Source organism: Eleutherodactylus coqui, chromosome 8 (assembly GCF_035609145.1).
Source record: "Eleutherodactylus coqui strain aEleCoq1 chromosome 8, aEleCoq1.hap1, whole genome shotgun sequence".
In the NCBI taxonomy this organism is placed as follows: Eukaryota; Metazoa; Chordata; class Amphibia; order Anura; family Eleutherodactylidae; genus Eleutherodactylus; species Eleutherodactylus coqui.
This window is the reverse complement of record NC_089844.1, coordinates 10843307-10860055: the sequence shown is the minus strand read 5'-3', so window position 1 is coordinate 10860055 and position 16749 is coordinate 10843307. Positions and strand designations below refer to the sequence as shown.

Below are 16749 nucleotides of genomic sequence, written 5' to 3'. Positions count from 1 at the left end.
GCCCTGCCAGAAGGAGTGCCTAAGGGGAAAGAGAGTAGGGCTGTTAAAGCCCGAATCAGAGGATGGCCTGCAGTGAGACCCGCCATAGTGAGCCTGATGGTTGCCACTAGGGCTGCCTGAATAATTCCAAGGAAAGAGATTGGTAATTTGTGAAATCCGGTCTTAGTTTTCTTACATTTCTGTACTCAATGCCTCACCAGACCAACATATGGAGTCTACTGTCTTACACCTCGAGCCAATGAGGCCATAGCTTTTATGTAGATCATTAATGACCAGGATGGAGCTTTAGTGTATTATGGACGTTTTATGAGAAGACTCAGCTCCTTCCCATAGTGGGAGAGCTGAAGAGAGAAAAGAGAATGAAAATGAGCAGAAATTAGGGAGGAGAACGCATTAAAGCATCATGGAGGTTCAAACGGAGGATTCAATACAATATCAATATCTTGGAGCTAATATTGGCTCAACAATGCAGTGTGACATATTAGGAATTCCATATCATAAAACTTCTGTTAATATCAATGGGAAAAAATAGAATTAAAAAAATTATGGAACAAAATTCAAAACTTCCCCCCTAACTCCACCCCCATCATTGTGATTTTCCTGATGATTTATTACTTTTAGGCCTTAGTCAGACGGGCGTTTTTTCACGCGATTTGCGGATCGCATGACGGATGCGCATCCGCAAATCGCGTGACCGGTGCGTGCAAGTCACCCGAAAATCTGCTCCTAGCCGCGTTTCATTAGAAACGGGCCGGAGCTGTCCAGCGCATTGCATTCAATGGAGACGGCAATACAGCCGTCTCCATTGAAAGCAATGCGCTGCGGGCGAGCCCGGGATGAATTGTCGGGAAGGGCTTAAATATATAAGCCCTTACCTGCAATTCATCCTAAAATGTGTAAAAATAAAAAATAATTGTATACTCACCTTCTGCCGGCAGCCGGAGCTCCGAGCGGCCGTCCTGCAGTGGGTGTGAAGGGGGTGTGAGTCAGACCTGCCCCCTGATTGGCTCAGCGCTGAGCCAATCAGAGGCATGCCTCACTCACACCCATTCATGAATTCATGAATGGATGTGAGTCAGACCTGCCCCTGATTGGCTCAGCGCTGAGAGGCAGCAGTCACTCACCCATTCATGAATTCATGAATGGGTGTGTGAGTGTTTTCAGCCTCTGATTGGTCAGGCTGTGACCAATCAGAGGCAGATCATTCAGCAGGCGGGGATTTGAAAGCCCCGCCGGCTGAATAGTGCCAAGAAGCAGTTCAGGAGAACTGACAGCGGCCGCGGCTGGACTCCGGCTGCAGCGGAAAGGTGAGTATACAATTTTTTTTTATTTTAACACATTTTAGGATGAATTGCAGGGAAGGGCTTATATATTTAACCCCTTCCCGACAATTCACCCCGCGCACGCCGGCACCCCTTTGCTTTCAATGGAGCGGCTGTATTGCCGCTCCATTGAATTCAATGGGCAAACATTGTTCTTCTCTGCCACAGCTGTTACAGCTGTGGCAGAGAAGAATGATTTGTCTTCTATATGTTCTCAATGGGGTCGGCGCTGCTGCCGCAGGCCCCATTGAGCGCATATAGAGAAGAGAACAGGAATCGCAGATCGCAGATAGGTGCGATCTGCGATTTTTTGTTCTATAATTTATCGGACGAGCGCATAAAAAGCGCTCATGTGTCCGATACCATTGCAAAGCAATGGTTTTATAAAATCGCCGGACGCATGCGCATGCGCAAATCGCGGCTAAAAACGCCCGTCTGACTAAGGCCTTATAGTGTGAAAAATAGGTCACATTTTTACAAAAACAGGATTGTTCAGAAACTTTTTATATTCCAAGAGTTCTCAAATATCAGTCTGTGTATGTGTTTGTAAGCTGTCCTCACATATACCATTGGAAGCCTAGAGATGTCTGGTGGAGTTTATATTCGCCTCTTTGGCAGTCCTGGTACAATTCTATAATTTGGCCATGTGCATGAGCTCTAACACAAAGTCCCAGAATCTTGAATGGTCTACATATCGGCTTTCACACGTCGTTACGGGATATTTTTCCAAACCATTTTCTTTCTGTAAGTTTGATTCATTGCCTCCCCCAAGAAGTGCCTCATAGCATCCACAATGCTATCATTTAAAGGGGCGATTGCTTTCTTTAAATGAATAGCCTATTCTTAGATTAGGCTATTAATATTGGATTGGTGGGGTCCAACACTTAATTCCCAGCTGTTTAAACGGGCTACAGAGGTGATGCAAGTGGTGTAGACTCTTCATTGCTTACATTGGGTTTTACACTGCTCTGCACTGAGCACGCTGTACTTTTGGTAGTGGCCTTGCTTGGTATTGCTACTTTGTCTTATCCAAGCAAGTCGGACAAAGCTGTAATACCAAGCACAGCCACTTTAACTCTCTGGCTAGGCATACACATAAGACAGCTGGCAGCTATCTCACCCAATAGCTCAGTACATTGCCCACTGCACATGCGTTCTAAAGGAAGGAATACAGTTGACCAGTATTTATCTCCCCCAACATCTGCCATCTGCCATCAGTTGGGAGGCCACCATACTCCACTACTTGATCACCCGCACCCGACAAAATCTAAGGGGTCACCTAGTCTAAAACTGATGTGCATAGTCAACCTGTATCTATTTAGACAATTTGGAGCTCCTTATTAGAAAAATAAAGATCTGACTGCTATAAAGATACATACATTGTAAAAAAAAGAACTGTGGCCATGTTGAGGCACGGCTTCCAAGAGGAATCTTCCAGCAGGATAAAACTCAGCAGTGTTGTCACAGGAATGCCTCCGCAACATTGCCACACTTCCATTGAAGGAGAACTCCCAACCTCCCATGGCAACCTGTTCCACTCATTGATCCCCCTCAGTGTCTAATATCTAATCTGTGTCTCCTCCCTTTCGGTTTCACCTCATTGCTTCTAGTCCTTCCTTGTGGGGATGAGAATAGGGCTGATCCCTCTGACTCCTTCGGAAGGGATTTTCTTTTTACAATGAGTGAATATCACCTTTGGTTAACATGTTCTTTTTTATAATGAATGTATTTTATCCTTTTTACATTCCTTTCAGATGAATGCTATTTGAACAATGGCGGCTGCAGCCACCAGTGCAGTGTTGCTCCCGGACGAGGAATAGTTTGTTCGTGCCCACAGGGGATGTATTTGAGCGTTGATAACAAGACCTGTGACATTGTGGATTATTGCACAAAACATCTGAGATGCAGCCAAGTGTGCGAGCAACACAAGAATGTGGTCAAGTGTTCATGCTACGAAGGTTGGACATTGAATCTTGATGGGGAAACATGCAGCAATGTTGGTAGGTAACCCATGGGTTGTGACCCTTTACCAAAACTAAATCCTGTAAGTCTGCATGAATATGCAGTAAATGCATTCGTATCGTTTTATCTTTTTATACATATTTTACGAGAACATTTTTGCAATGACTGAGCCGTGTCGACCCTTCCAGAGACATCTATGAAATGTATCTTATCGAATACACACTCAATGGCCACTTTATTAGACACAGACATTTAGAAGTATGTTGGACTTCCTCTACTGAAAAACTTTTAAAGCATTCTCAGTGGAGTTGAATGAAAAAAAACCCTGAAATTCCGCCATCTTTGGGGAGGTCTTGTTTTTACGGCGCACAAACTTCAACAAAAATGACCTGATAACTTTATTCTACGGGTTGGTACGATTACTACAATACCAAACTTATATAGTTTTTTTTTGCTGTACTATCTTTATTTTTTTTTCAAAGATATTTATTTTTTTTAAATTATTTTCTGCCGTAATACATTTTTTATTTTTCCATGCGAGGGCTCATTTTTTTGCGGGACGTCCTGCAGCTTGCGTTACTTTTTGAATACATACGACTTTTTGACTGTTTTTTATTGCTTTTTTTTTCTTGGAGACAGGCTAACTAAAAAGCGCATTTCTGGCGTTTTTTATCTTTTCTGATGACATTCATCGTGTGGGGTAAATAATGCATTCATTCGATAGAACGGACTTTTACGAATGCGGCGATACCAAATATGTATTTTTGTTTTATAATTTGGATTATTTTATCATAAATTTGGCAAAAGTTTTTTTTTTTTACTTTTATTACTTTTTTAAATTAGTAAAACTTTATTGAATCTTTATTGATTTTTTTTTTACTCTTTTCTTTTAGTCCCCAGATGGGACCACAGCTTGTGATGCTGTGATCGCTCGAGCAGTGCGATGCAATGCCATAGCATTACATCATACTGCTATTGGGCAGGCATTCTATTAAGCCACCCCACGGGCACAGCTTAATAGGCCAAGACAGAATTGGCAGTGAGACCCCGGCTAGTCTAGCACCGATGACCGGCCTCGTTGGAAGTTGCTTGGATCGCTTTATTTTCCCATCTAAGGCCTCGTTCACACAAGTGGGGTTTACACGCTGCGGACATGCAGGAATTCTGCAGTGAACGAGCTGCTCCATTCTCCGCGGAGCAGCCCATTCACATATCCATGCTGTGAGCAGCTTTCATAGGAGACTATGGTCAGCACCATGGACAGCGCCTCAGCACGGAGCTGACAGGCGAGTCGGCACTCGCTGTCCTATCTTTTTACCAGCACAGATTGTACGCTGGTAAAAAAGCTCCGTGTAAGCGCTTCCACAGCAACTTATTGTTTGCTACAGCAGCGTGTACACCACGCTCATGTGAATGAGGCCTGATGTGGATTCACACTGAAAGTGATTGGCGGAAAACTTGTCACGTGATTTTATGCCGCACTCCGGGGGTCACGGGGAGAATTACCATACAGGGGAGCGCCAATAATGAGAGGGACAGGAAATCTAAAAAAAAGGTTAACGGCTCTAATAAATTAGCCATTTAATGTTTATCCATTGATGTGATTTTCACTTTATTTGGGATAACGAAGAATTGACCGTAAATTTAAAATGTTGACATTGAATTTAATATATTATGGACCACTATCATCACGGCAACTCCACGCTTTGATTACACCAGGCTATATAGTTCACCATTAGAATTGAGAACATATAAAAAAAAATCCTCCTTTTCCTACTGAATCTCCAAGATTCTTTTCACCTTTCTTTGCTACCCTGGAAAATGAATTCTACGTTCAATCGCTATTATATACAGAACTGTGCAAACATTTCAGGCAGGTGTGGAAAAAATGGCGCAGAGTCAGAATGCTTTCAAATAGCAAAATGCAAAGTGACTGAGAAAAGAGAAATATAAATCCACCAATATTTGGTGTGACCACCCTTTGCCTTTACAACAGCATCAGTTCTTCTATTAACACTTGCACACAGTTTTCGAAGGCACTCGGCAGGGAGGTTGTTCCAGGCATCTTGGACAACTAAGCTTCAGCTTAATTCCGAGGTATGAGATATAATGGGTACAGATATTGAATGCAAAACTGAGCTGAATAATTTTTTGGGTAGAGGAGGGCGTATTGCTGAGAAGAATTCTGGATTCGGGTGTATTTATTTGGATTCCAGAGGCTAAACTAAACTTCCCCAAAGGCATTAATTAGATTAGGCAGTGAGGTGAATAGGGTAGTCAATGTAAGCAGACGATCATCTGCAAAGAGGCTTCGTTTAGCATGGACTGTGCCAACATGAACTTAATGTTTGGATTCTCAGAAATAGCGATGGCCAGAGGTTACATTACTAATGCAAAGGAGCTGGAGATAGAATACACCCTTGCCAGGCGCCCCTGGCTATATGTATTGGAGTCGGGTGGGTATAGGACATTTTGAGGTAGGTAGTCGGAGAGGAATATAGCACTGCCAATGCATTTAGAAAAGGGTCTGCAGCCCATTTTTTGTAGGACTATTTGAAAATATGTCCAGCAAAGTCTATTAAATGCCTTCTCAATATCTAATGTTAAAACTGACAATGGTGTGTTAGAAGGGTTGGTAAATGTATGATGTTGAGTATTTTCCGGACATTATCAGGAGCCTGCAAGCCCTGGACCAAAGCCCACGTGATCGCGATGGATCAGAGAGGAGTAGTCTATTAAACCTATTTGCATGGATTGGCGTGGAAATGTTTAAATTGGTATTAATGAGGGATATGGGTCTGTAGTTGGAGGAAAGTGTCTGATCCTTACCAGGTTTGGGGATAGCTGAAGACGCTGCATGTTGCGTCCTCCGGACGTACAACCTCAATAACACAAACAAAAAGGCACAACTGTGCAAAGGAAACATAAAACTAAGGGGAATTCTCTCCCTAAAGTCCCCTAACCCGGGAGGGGGCCCTGCCTACTCGGCGGACCGACTGCGCTGATAAGTGCGAGCCCACACTCATGCCTGGGCTACTGACAAGACCCTATCAGGGAGCCCTAGCAGAAAATAAAGGCAAAACAGAAAACCAAACAAAGCATTAAAAAACTTAGCTAGGAGCTTCAGCCAAGGTGTGTTCCTCCGTCGCTGTCCAAAGGAAACTGAAGGATTGACCAGCACAGGGGTCAATGCTAGCACAGTTTAAATAGGAGATGAGCCAGCCAGCACCAGGTGCTGACTGACATCACTCCTGCAACTACCATACCCCTCAGCTCCAGCAAGGGCACACCCAAAACCTGGTCTGGCTTGCAAGCAAGGTGCAGGCCTCAGAACGGCTGCAACAGTGCAATTATTTTTTATAATATAAGGCCCTAAAATCATCAGGTCCCGAGGCTCGTTTAAGATGTTAAATTCACTATTCTACGTTTTCACTAGAAGTTGTGAAGTTTAAGTGAACTGGAGCTGTTGGAGAAATGTTTGGTAGATAAAGCTATTATAAGAACGAGTCGATATGAGATAATGAAGACATCTTACAGGCTGTATACACCTTTTTATACTATTTTTGGAAAGTTGTATACATTTTATCATGATTAATGATGAAGCGGCCTGGTTTTATCTGGATATAATGGATGGCATTGAGAGCTTGTTGTGCTCTGAGTTTGTGTGCCAAGAGTCTATCGGGTTTATTAGCAGAATGGAAATAAGACGCTTGAGTCCAAGCAATCGCCTTCTTGGCATTATGTGTTAATATAGCATTAAGTGCTTATCTGGTATCTAATTGTTTTCTGCAGGCATAATGATGGGTGCCATGGGTAAGCAGATTCCAATTTCGCTATTGGTATTCCAAATCAGATTGTATCTGCGTCCTTGCTTTCTTTGATTGTGAAGCAGGGGAAATGATGACGCCTCGGATCAGCGGTCTGTTCACTATCCAGCAAACATCTATTGATGTCGAATGAGAATCGTTCAAATGAAAATATTCTCCTAGATTTTCTTTAACAGTGGCGGTAATATTAGGATTAGTGAGTGACCCTTCACTAGGTCTCCAAGTGTATGGGATCCTGGCTTGGGGATTGGACGTGGTTTATGAGAATACAGCATCATGATCTGACCAGGCGCAAACCACGTGACGGGATAGGCTAATAATGCTAAGAGGCAGTGTTAGTGAGAATCCAGTCCAACCTGAAGTGGTGCCCATGAGCTGGAGTAAAGTAGGTGTAACCTTTTGGTAGAGGGTGGCATCCCCTCCAAGTGTCAGCTAAAGACAGAGTATGAAATACCTTTGTGATTTCATCAGTCTGATTTTTACTAAGTGGAGAAGTAGTGGACGTAGAGTCAACTAACAGATTAAAGGTAAAGTTAAAGTCACCACACCAGCCTGGCATCATCTGGAATAATGAGAATATCGCAAATTGGGAGGAAAAAAGTAATGAGACTGGTTTGGGGCATATAGGGGTATGTTGGCAAAACAACTCACTTTATAATAGAGTTCACCTAATATTTGTATTATGTAGCCACCTTGATCATCTGTGATCGTTTGCAGAACATGTGGGGAAAAAATAATTGTGTAGAAAGATTGAAACTTTACTATAATGAAAGCGTGAGTTAAAAGATTATGGTGGGAGTTATGTGTGACATGGATTCTTGAATACAAATGAGGTCAGGTTTATGTAGTTCAGATTCTTGGAGGACTATCATCTGCTTTTGTGGGGAATTAAATCTCTTTACATTATGACTCAAAATACAACACATGGTAAAGGGTAGAGGACAGCTGAGGGAAAGCTATTGGCGAGAGTTGATCCGTAAGAGAACAAAAGAGTAGCTGAGCCTATATTTAATAAAACTGGGTACCCTGTAGATATCAGGGGACTATTACGCAAGGTCGTGCGCCTCTACCAAGCATATGTTGAAAATATGTGAATAAACTGAAGAATAGAAATAATCAAAAATCTATTAGAACCCATAATGTAGGGATCATGTTACGGCACTCTGACCCCCGAACGCCAGGTGGGGTGCCCTGAACTTACCACACCCCACTGTCCCTGACTACTTGCCTCAACCTGGCTAACCCCAGGCGGACAACTGGACTGCCGCCCCTACCCTGGCTAGGGACCTGGTGACTGCACTAGATGTTCCTAACTAATGGGGGACAGAGTACTGACAAGGAAAGGCAGATGGAGTGACCAAACAGAAAATACTGAGCACAAGGCAAAGCTGGAAAAGGAAGCTGACGAGCAAACTAGGGAACTGACTGAGACAAACTGCAGACAGGACTGACTAGGAGCTGACAGAACCAATAACTGGCAGTGAGCTCAGGTCACTGCCAGCCTTATGACTACAGGACTCCACCTAGGGGAGGAGAGAGGGAGGAGCCAACTCCCCCCACTACAGCACAAGAGAGGTGGAGGAGTGCGGCTGACACCCTACGGGCGGACATGCCCACGCCACCGCCCACCGGCCGCCCCCCCCATCGCCGGGAGAGCCTTGACATCAGAGCTCCAGGACGCCGGAGCCGAAGCCAGAGCGGCGCGCGCTGACCGGGGGACCCCGCGCCGCCCTGCACGGCAACAGATCATCTAACAACATGGTCATTCAAGTCTCCACAAGACTTCTGGACAACATGAAAGCCCAACTGTGACATATTATGACTGCATTTAACCTAAAGCTATAAATATAACAGCCATAAGATACATTGAAATAGGCTATATATAAGGAGCAGTATACCGCAGATTGCCCACAATCAAACTCTACGCAACTTTAAATGTTTAGGGTTACTCCATGCCACGGCATACACCCTTCATAGCATTTCAATCTCCAACTAATTATGGAATAGTACTGTACAGATACGGGGTTACAGTGGGACTTTTATATAAGGTATTAAGAGTGCATTACACCCTTGTATTAAGCAAAAATAGCTTTGGCTAAACAAAAGTCAGTATAGAGGACTACACTCATCCTCCTGGTGATCTTCAAACAGGGCATCAGGCAGAACTATTGCAGGAACCCTGACGATGATTCTCCCATAATCTTGTTGGACATTGCTGAAGAGGAGCCTCCAGAGCAGTGTTTCCCATTCCAGTCCTCAAGGCACCCCAACAGGTCATGTTTTCAGGATATCTTATAGTAAGAACACCTGTGGGAATGTCTGAGGTACCGACAATAATTACATCACCTGTGCAACACTGAGGAAATCCACTGAGGACTGGAGGTGGGGAACACTGCTCTAGAGGCACACAGCTCAGATAGTGGATCCATTGTGATGTTGGCAGACCTCAGGATCTCCTGACCCTCCAGTAGGGAGTGGACAGAGTGCCATCAGCCCTTCACCTGAAAAGAGAGAGAGAAGCGAAAGCTCCATCAGTAATGAATCTGAGTTCGCTGTAATGCCAAGGTAATTGGTCGTAGCTGCCATCTGCATTCTAATGTGAAGGAGGCTAAATGCGCAAAGAGTTGAACATATGTCTCTGTTCCCGGGAGAGATGAGAAATTCCTTGTAGCAGAAAGGATCATGTCCCTAGCTTCAGGGTAGTGGAGCTTGAGGACAATGTCTCTGGGAAGGTATGTATTACACAGCTTAGTCAGGGCTCAGTTAATGTGATCAATATGAAAGATTCCCGGGTCAGCCTGAAGAAGTAGGACTTAAAAGATAATCAGAGCTGCTTCTTTAAGTGCGATAAAACATTCAAGTAGGCCTCATATTCGCAAATTGGCCCATCCAGAGCGATTTTCAAGATCTTCTAATTTAACTCAAGTTGCACAATTTTTGCTTTATCTGCATCTAGCGCCTCCACACTTTCATCTGTTTTATTTTCCACTTCGTTGATTCTTTGGCTTAGCTCTTGTACTTGTTTTGAAAACTTGAAGACAACCAGCTGAAGTTCTTGTTTGAACAGCTGTTTGATATTTTAGAAAGTTCCATAGTATTAATACTCTGCAGTTGAGATGGATTGAGCAATGTATCTGGAGTTGAATCTCCAAGTTCAGAGATTGGGGGAGTGGGATTTGGGTCTTGGTTTATCGTATTCGAGGAGGATTGTAGACAGAATAGATCTGTGATGGTTTGGGAAGAGTTCAATGCTTTATGTTGTTTCTCATATTTTGGCATCTCTTTGCCTATGGGAATCATTGAAGGGTGTTTGGTATAGTATGGTATATTTGTAAATGTAGCACATGTGGGATGGAGCATAATGCCTAGACACAGTGCCCAGACATACCGCAACCGCATATGTGTCAGCAGGAAATGACATCATAGGATTATTTCTTTACATCACTGCATATATATCCGGTTGGGGTGAATAACAGATAGTTACCGTGGATAGGACTACCCGGTGGCGGTAGTAAATTATTGCTATGCAGGCATAATAAGAATTCCATGTATATTGGATACAGTTGAGCAAATTGAAAATGATCATGCAGTGGTGGAAACGACTTCTCTGTTGTGATATTGTCTAAGCAGACATAAGCTATTGGTTTACTGGAAATATATGCAGGTCTTGCATAACGTTTTTGGTCATCAGTCTCTTGAATTAGTTGGAAACAAACCAGGATCTTTTGCTTTATAGAAAAATAATGCAGACCTTCAGGACGAAGGTCCTAAAAATTAGAGCTGGACCCTGATAAAAGTTATTAAAATGAAACAATGACTCCTGTTATTATAATCCTGGGGTGGTGAGGAACAGTGTGCGAGCAGAACCCCAAGATGGTGGTTGCAGCAAAGAGAGTCGCAGACATGGAGTATCACTCCCACAGCGTAGCTCATATCCTGGCAAGGATATATGCAGCCAGTAGGTATGTGCATGCCAAAGTGGCCAAAACAGGGGATCATATAGTTAGAGCTCCAGAACTACTAGGCTATGGGGAGGATGATGGGTAGTGTCTAGTAGTGGTAGTCTCTAGTGAGTCTCTGTTGCAAATAAAAACTGAGAGAGAGGTGGTAGGTAAATATACTCCAAGGAATTGTGGCCAAACACAGCATTACACTAGTCCACAAGGTTAGGGCCCCCAGCAACAGGCCACCTTGGCTGGGCCACAGAGTGCTCAGGCCACTGCTTCTGCAGTGAATCTAAAATGTACATCACAGTAAGACGAGGCCTCTCCCAGAGCCACTGAAAGACCTCTGCCAAGAGCCCCGGCAGTGACTCCAGGCAGCAATACAGCTGCCCACTAAAGCTGGACATAGCGATCGGCACCTGTCAGGGCACCTTGAGTCAGTGGATCCCAGCTGGAGAGCATACAGGTGAAGCAGCCTAGAAAGCCTCAACCGGTAAGTACCATGGCTATTGTACCAGTCCAAGACTTCCCGAGCAGCGCGAGCTACCCCTCACAATCTTTCACTTCACACGGGGGGCAGCCAAGCTTGGTAGAAGTAGTGTAGATCTTGTGAATTAGCAGGATTATGGGAGATAACCAGGTACTCTCCAGAGCTTCTTAGTCAGATGCCCGCTCGCTTTGTCGGCTAACTATGCCCCTCTACTGTATATTTGGGGTTGTTGTCCAGCTGCAGAATAAATTTGGAGTTAATCAGATGCCTACCATTTGCAAAAAAAACTCTTACTTTGCCGCATTTTTTCCACACCTGCCTAAAACTTTTGCACAGTACTGTATTTCGGGAAATCTCTCGGTCTTTTTTATAATGCAAATCCTTTTGAACAAACAATAAGGTTAATGTATAAGTATTATAACACCACATTGCTCATGATGAGACTTAATATTTAAATAGGTTCAGAATCTAAAAATTCTAATAATTGACCCAAAGTGTATGCACCATAGAGCCACCCAATGGAGTTGCTATAAGGCTCTGGAGGTGGGAAGTCCAGCGCAGGTCGGCTCCGTCACTTTCTAATAATGGGTTGAGAACTTTCATAGAGTTTCCTTCTCAATAGCTACAACAATCTTACCAACGGATATAATAGTTCTGAATCTTTACAGGTTTTATCTTGCCACACCTATCTGGCTTTATTATTTGTCTTTTCAATGTATTTATGACTTTTGGGATGCGCCCTCAGAACACGGATTCAAAACTTTTTTTGTTCTTCCATCATTTCTAAAAAAGACAATAACTTAGCAATATTTCCTTTAGATATTATAACTTTTTTGTTTTTTTGGAACATAACTTTCAAGTGCTCCAAAATCTGGATGTTTACATATAAAGTCTTGAAAAAGAAAAAAAAATGTAGTTTTTACCTCCTCTAAGACCTTGTCGAAAATAAGATGCTTTGTAACACAGTGATACTAGAAAGACTAGATCTTTACGAACTGTCAAAGCCGCCAAAGTGGCTTGTTAGCAGCCTAATTCCCAGAATTACTGCATTAGTATGCCCTCCGTAACTACTGTGCACACAAACACCAGCGAATTCTATACATCAATGGATATGGAAAACAGGCGTGAAGCATCCATCTGTGTATTGGACTTATACGGAGATCAATGGCATTCATATGAAGAGAAGTAACTTGGTTCTTATTAGCATATTGGCCCCGTGGAATTGGATGATAATAAATCTGTGGAGGCCATTTAGAATATTCTTTAAAGAAAAGACACTTGGTGTGTTCTAACCCATAAAAACTCTTTGACACTTAGCCCTAAAGTCTAATCACCTATGACGGATCTCAGGGCCAACGACCTGGCCGCATATTTCAAAGAGCAAATTGACAATATCCAGCAGGAAAAAATGACCCAAACCCTAAGTAGCGTTATCCCTTTCCTTCCCATACCTCCTCTCATCACCTTCCCTCCCACACCTTCTATGATCTCCTTCTCTCCTGCACCTCGTCTCATTCACTTTTAGCATTTGACCCAATTGCAGAAGTTGTACAAAGAAAGATAGATCCAAGAACCTTGCATTATTTAATGTGGTTAGAGTATTGGTTATAGGTATGTATACCTCTGATAGTAAATTTATTTTGCGTGCTGTTGCCGTTATTGGTTTCTGCTCCAATTGCAGAAGTTGTCTCCAGCTCATCTCTTCCTCCTGCCTTACTAACTGCATCAATGAGCCTAAAAGCATCTGTTTTACTGGAATAAAAAGACTCTATTTGGCACTGTACTTTGGAAACGGCCTTCTACTGATCTATATGGTTGGGTAATCAGGATCATTCCCACAGAGGATGCGTGCATCCATGCTCTTCATACATTTTGAGTGCTCTTCAGCTTTCTTCATGGATCCTCCTTGAAACATGTAGTCATAACCCCATTACTAAATTTGCTATCTCTTGACCCATCCTGACTGCCAACTATCAACCAATGCCTTTTCTACTCCTCTTGTTTTTGTACTCTACATTCTATGGAAACCACTAAAGAATCAACTGAACTGCTGTCAGCTAAATCTAATGGTAACTACAATGTACTAATTTTTCTGGATCTCTCTGCAGCAGTAGCACCATAAATCACCAACTCCTCCTCTGTATCCTCCGGTCTGTTGAATCTCTATTCCCTTCTATATATTGCTTTTTTTCTTCCCCCGACCTCTCTGACTGCTTGTTCTGCCTTGGGCCCCCTCCTTTTTTCCATCTTCATAGCCCTTATTAGATAAACTATCAATAGATTTGGCTTTAAGTATAAACTCTCCATGGATTACACCCCATTATTCACCTCTTCCACATCGCCCCTCCACTACTACGAAACACCAGTGATTTTCTGTCTGTTGTGTTTAACATCATGTCCTTTCTCTGTCTGAAACTGAAGCTTTCAAAACTGAAATGTTGGTGTTTCCATAATCTACTAACAGACCTAAACCTGGTATTTCCATCTCTGTGGGTGGTGCCACCATAACTCCTTGGCAGCATGCCCTCTGTCTTGAAGTCACATTTCACTCTGATCTTTCCTTCTCTTCCTACATTCAGTCCCTTGCCTGCTCACATCACCTACATCTCAAAAACATCACCAGAATTCATCCTTTTCTTGTGGTAGAAACAGCAAAAACTCATATTGTTGCCCTGATCCATTCTCTGCTTGATTGTTCTAACTCGCTACTGATCAGTCTCCCACTAAATTCTCCCTTCTCCAACCCAACCTGAATGCAGCAACCAGACTTATCTTTCTGTCCTACTCTGATGCCCGAACCCTTTGCTAGTCACTGCACTGATTCTTCCACCTTATAAAAGACATTAAACTGATGCCTCCACCCTGTGCCAGTCACTAAATTGATGCCTCCACTCTGTGCCAGTCACTATACCGATGCCTCCATTCTGTGCCAGTCACTATACCAATGCCTCCATCCTGTGCCAATCACTATCCTGGTGCCTTCTCTTTGTGCCAGTGACTACACCAATGCCTTCACCCTGTGTCAGCAATTACCCTGATGCTTCTACCGTGTGCAGGTCACTGTACTGGTTTCCCATCTACCATAGGATACAATTTAAACTCATCACTGTCATTGATAAAGTTCTCCACCGCGATGCACCGCCCTATATCTCCTCTCCCATCTTTGTCTACCACCCTACCCATGCTCTCCATCCTGCTAATGACCAAAGACTAAGTTCCTCTGCAGTTTGAACCTCCCACTCCTGTCTCTGAGACTTTTCCTGAGCTGCTCCAGTTCCCTAGAATGCGCTATCCCAGACAATCAGGTTAATCTCCAACACCTACAACTTCAAGCAAGCTCTAAAAACACATCTCTTTAGGGAGGCTGATCATATCCCATAATCTAACTGCACCATTTATCCACTTTCTATATTCTCCTTTCGAACCTGATCACAGGATCCCTCACCCTATGCATCCTAATGCGCCCATGTACATATGTAGGTGTTGACTGGTAACCGGTTCACATAGCATTATCAAAGATGGCTGGACCACTGTACAGAACAAGTACCTGTAATTCTTGTATCACCTCTTTTCCCTCATTGATCGTAAGCTCTTGCAGCTTAGAGCCTCACCCCTATTGTCAACCAGCCTCTCCTTAAGGGCAGCAAGCTCCATCCTTCAACAAAGTGCATGCCAACACTTTCAACACACTCACACATGTTATAAATATGGTGGCTGGCCCCAATGTGTTTTTTCTTTAAATATGCTTACAGGAAATGTATTAGGCAACACGCATCTGGAACAGAATCATTACACCCTATGGAGGAAAGCTTAGATACCCTTCTACAATGACTGAAGGGCTCTTTGCACCACAAGTAGGTAACAGGTTAAAGGGTTTCTGTCATCTTTGTAAATACGAAAAGATTTATCGCTATTGTCACACCTTGTATGCAAATCAGCCAGCTCCAGTCCTGGAGGTGGGCCACCTGAGCCCTGAGTCACAGTGTCCGGCCTCTTCTCACACCCCTTCCACTGCTCGGCCACCTCTCCTTGTCCCTGACTTCTGTGAAATCCTGTGCTTGTGCTGTGTGGCCTCTTCTACCACCAATTGCTGCAGGGTCTTCCAGCAGTGATCAATGCGGTAGGGACACACCGGGCACAATACTCTGCAACACCCGTGTTTTGGTACATGTGCAAGGCACCACTGAAGTTGAGGAGTAGACACATTGCCTTTGGTATGCAGGTTCGCAGAATTTCACCTCTGCTTGTGCCCACATCGGCGGCAAAGGGAGGTGGTTGGGCAACCGAGGGGGGATGTGAGAGGAAGCAGGACACTGTGAATTGGGGCTTAGGCGGCCCGCCTCTGTGACTTGAAGTGGGCTGACTTACATACAAATCACGACAATATGAAAGTAACTTTTTATAATAATGATAAATCTTCTGATGTTTACAAACATATGTTCATGTTCCGTGTCATGTGGTCAGGAGCGCTATGGTGACTGCTAAGAATCAACCAATGTGATGACAGAATCCCTTTAAGGACTTATTTACGAGGTCGAGAAAATCACACAAGTTCTGTGCATTTGCACGAAGAACAGAACTTGTGAGTTATATTAACCCATTATGTTCAATGGGCTCATTTACATGGGCAATTTCTTCGTGCACCAATAATGGGAGACAAAAAAACGTAAGCAGGTCCTATTTTTATGTGATTCGTGCAAGAATAAGACTTGCAATGTCCTTTTGTGACCCAATGAGAGTTGTGCCTGAGAACAAATCGCTATCACCCATGTAAATGCGGCCTTACCTAAATTTTTGACCCTCCATATGCAGCAATGGTTTAGGAATCAGACACAATAATTGTCTGTGTAGCTACAAGGTCCTTCTGTGTGAGTCATGCCTACAGACACATCCTTGCCTCATTTATAAGACAATTAAACATGCAGTTGGGTTGGTCATATCTCCTCTGCCTCCCACCAGCTTCTGAGTCATCTTACCGCTGCGCTAAGGTGAAAACAAATCACTGCAGAAGGGACATTTTTTTAAGGGAGTGAAGGGCTGTGCGCTACAAGTGGACATCCTGAGTCACTGATGAGCAAGGAAGCCGGAACAGCGCCCCTTCCAGACAGAGATAGACAAACCAAGGAACAGCGCCCCTTCCAGATAGATATAGACAAACCAAGCGCTGAATTTCTTATAAGAGGTTTAAAACCAACAACATTTAT

General features: G+C 43.5%; 1 protein-coding gene across 1 annotated transcript in view; it reads left to right on the top strand.

The window, feature by feature from the left end:
* Nucleotides 1-16749, top strand: part of LRP1B (LDL receptor related protein 1B) — a 1872788-nt gene that overhangs the window by 1151822 nt on the left and 704217 nt on the right. Inside the window, exon 24 of the mRNA XM_066577770.1 lies at nt 3077-3322. Within this exon, the coding sequence (XP_066433867.1) occupies nt 3077-3322 (246 nt within the window). The remainder of the gene's footprint in view (nt 1-3076; nt 3323-16749) is intronic.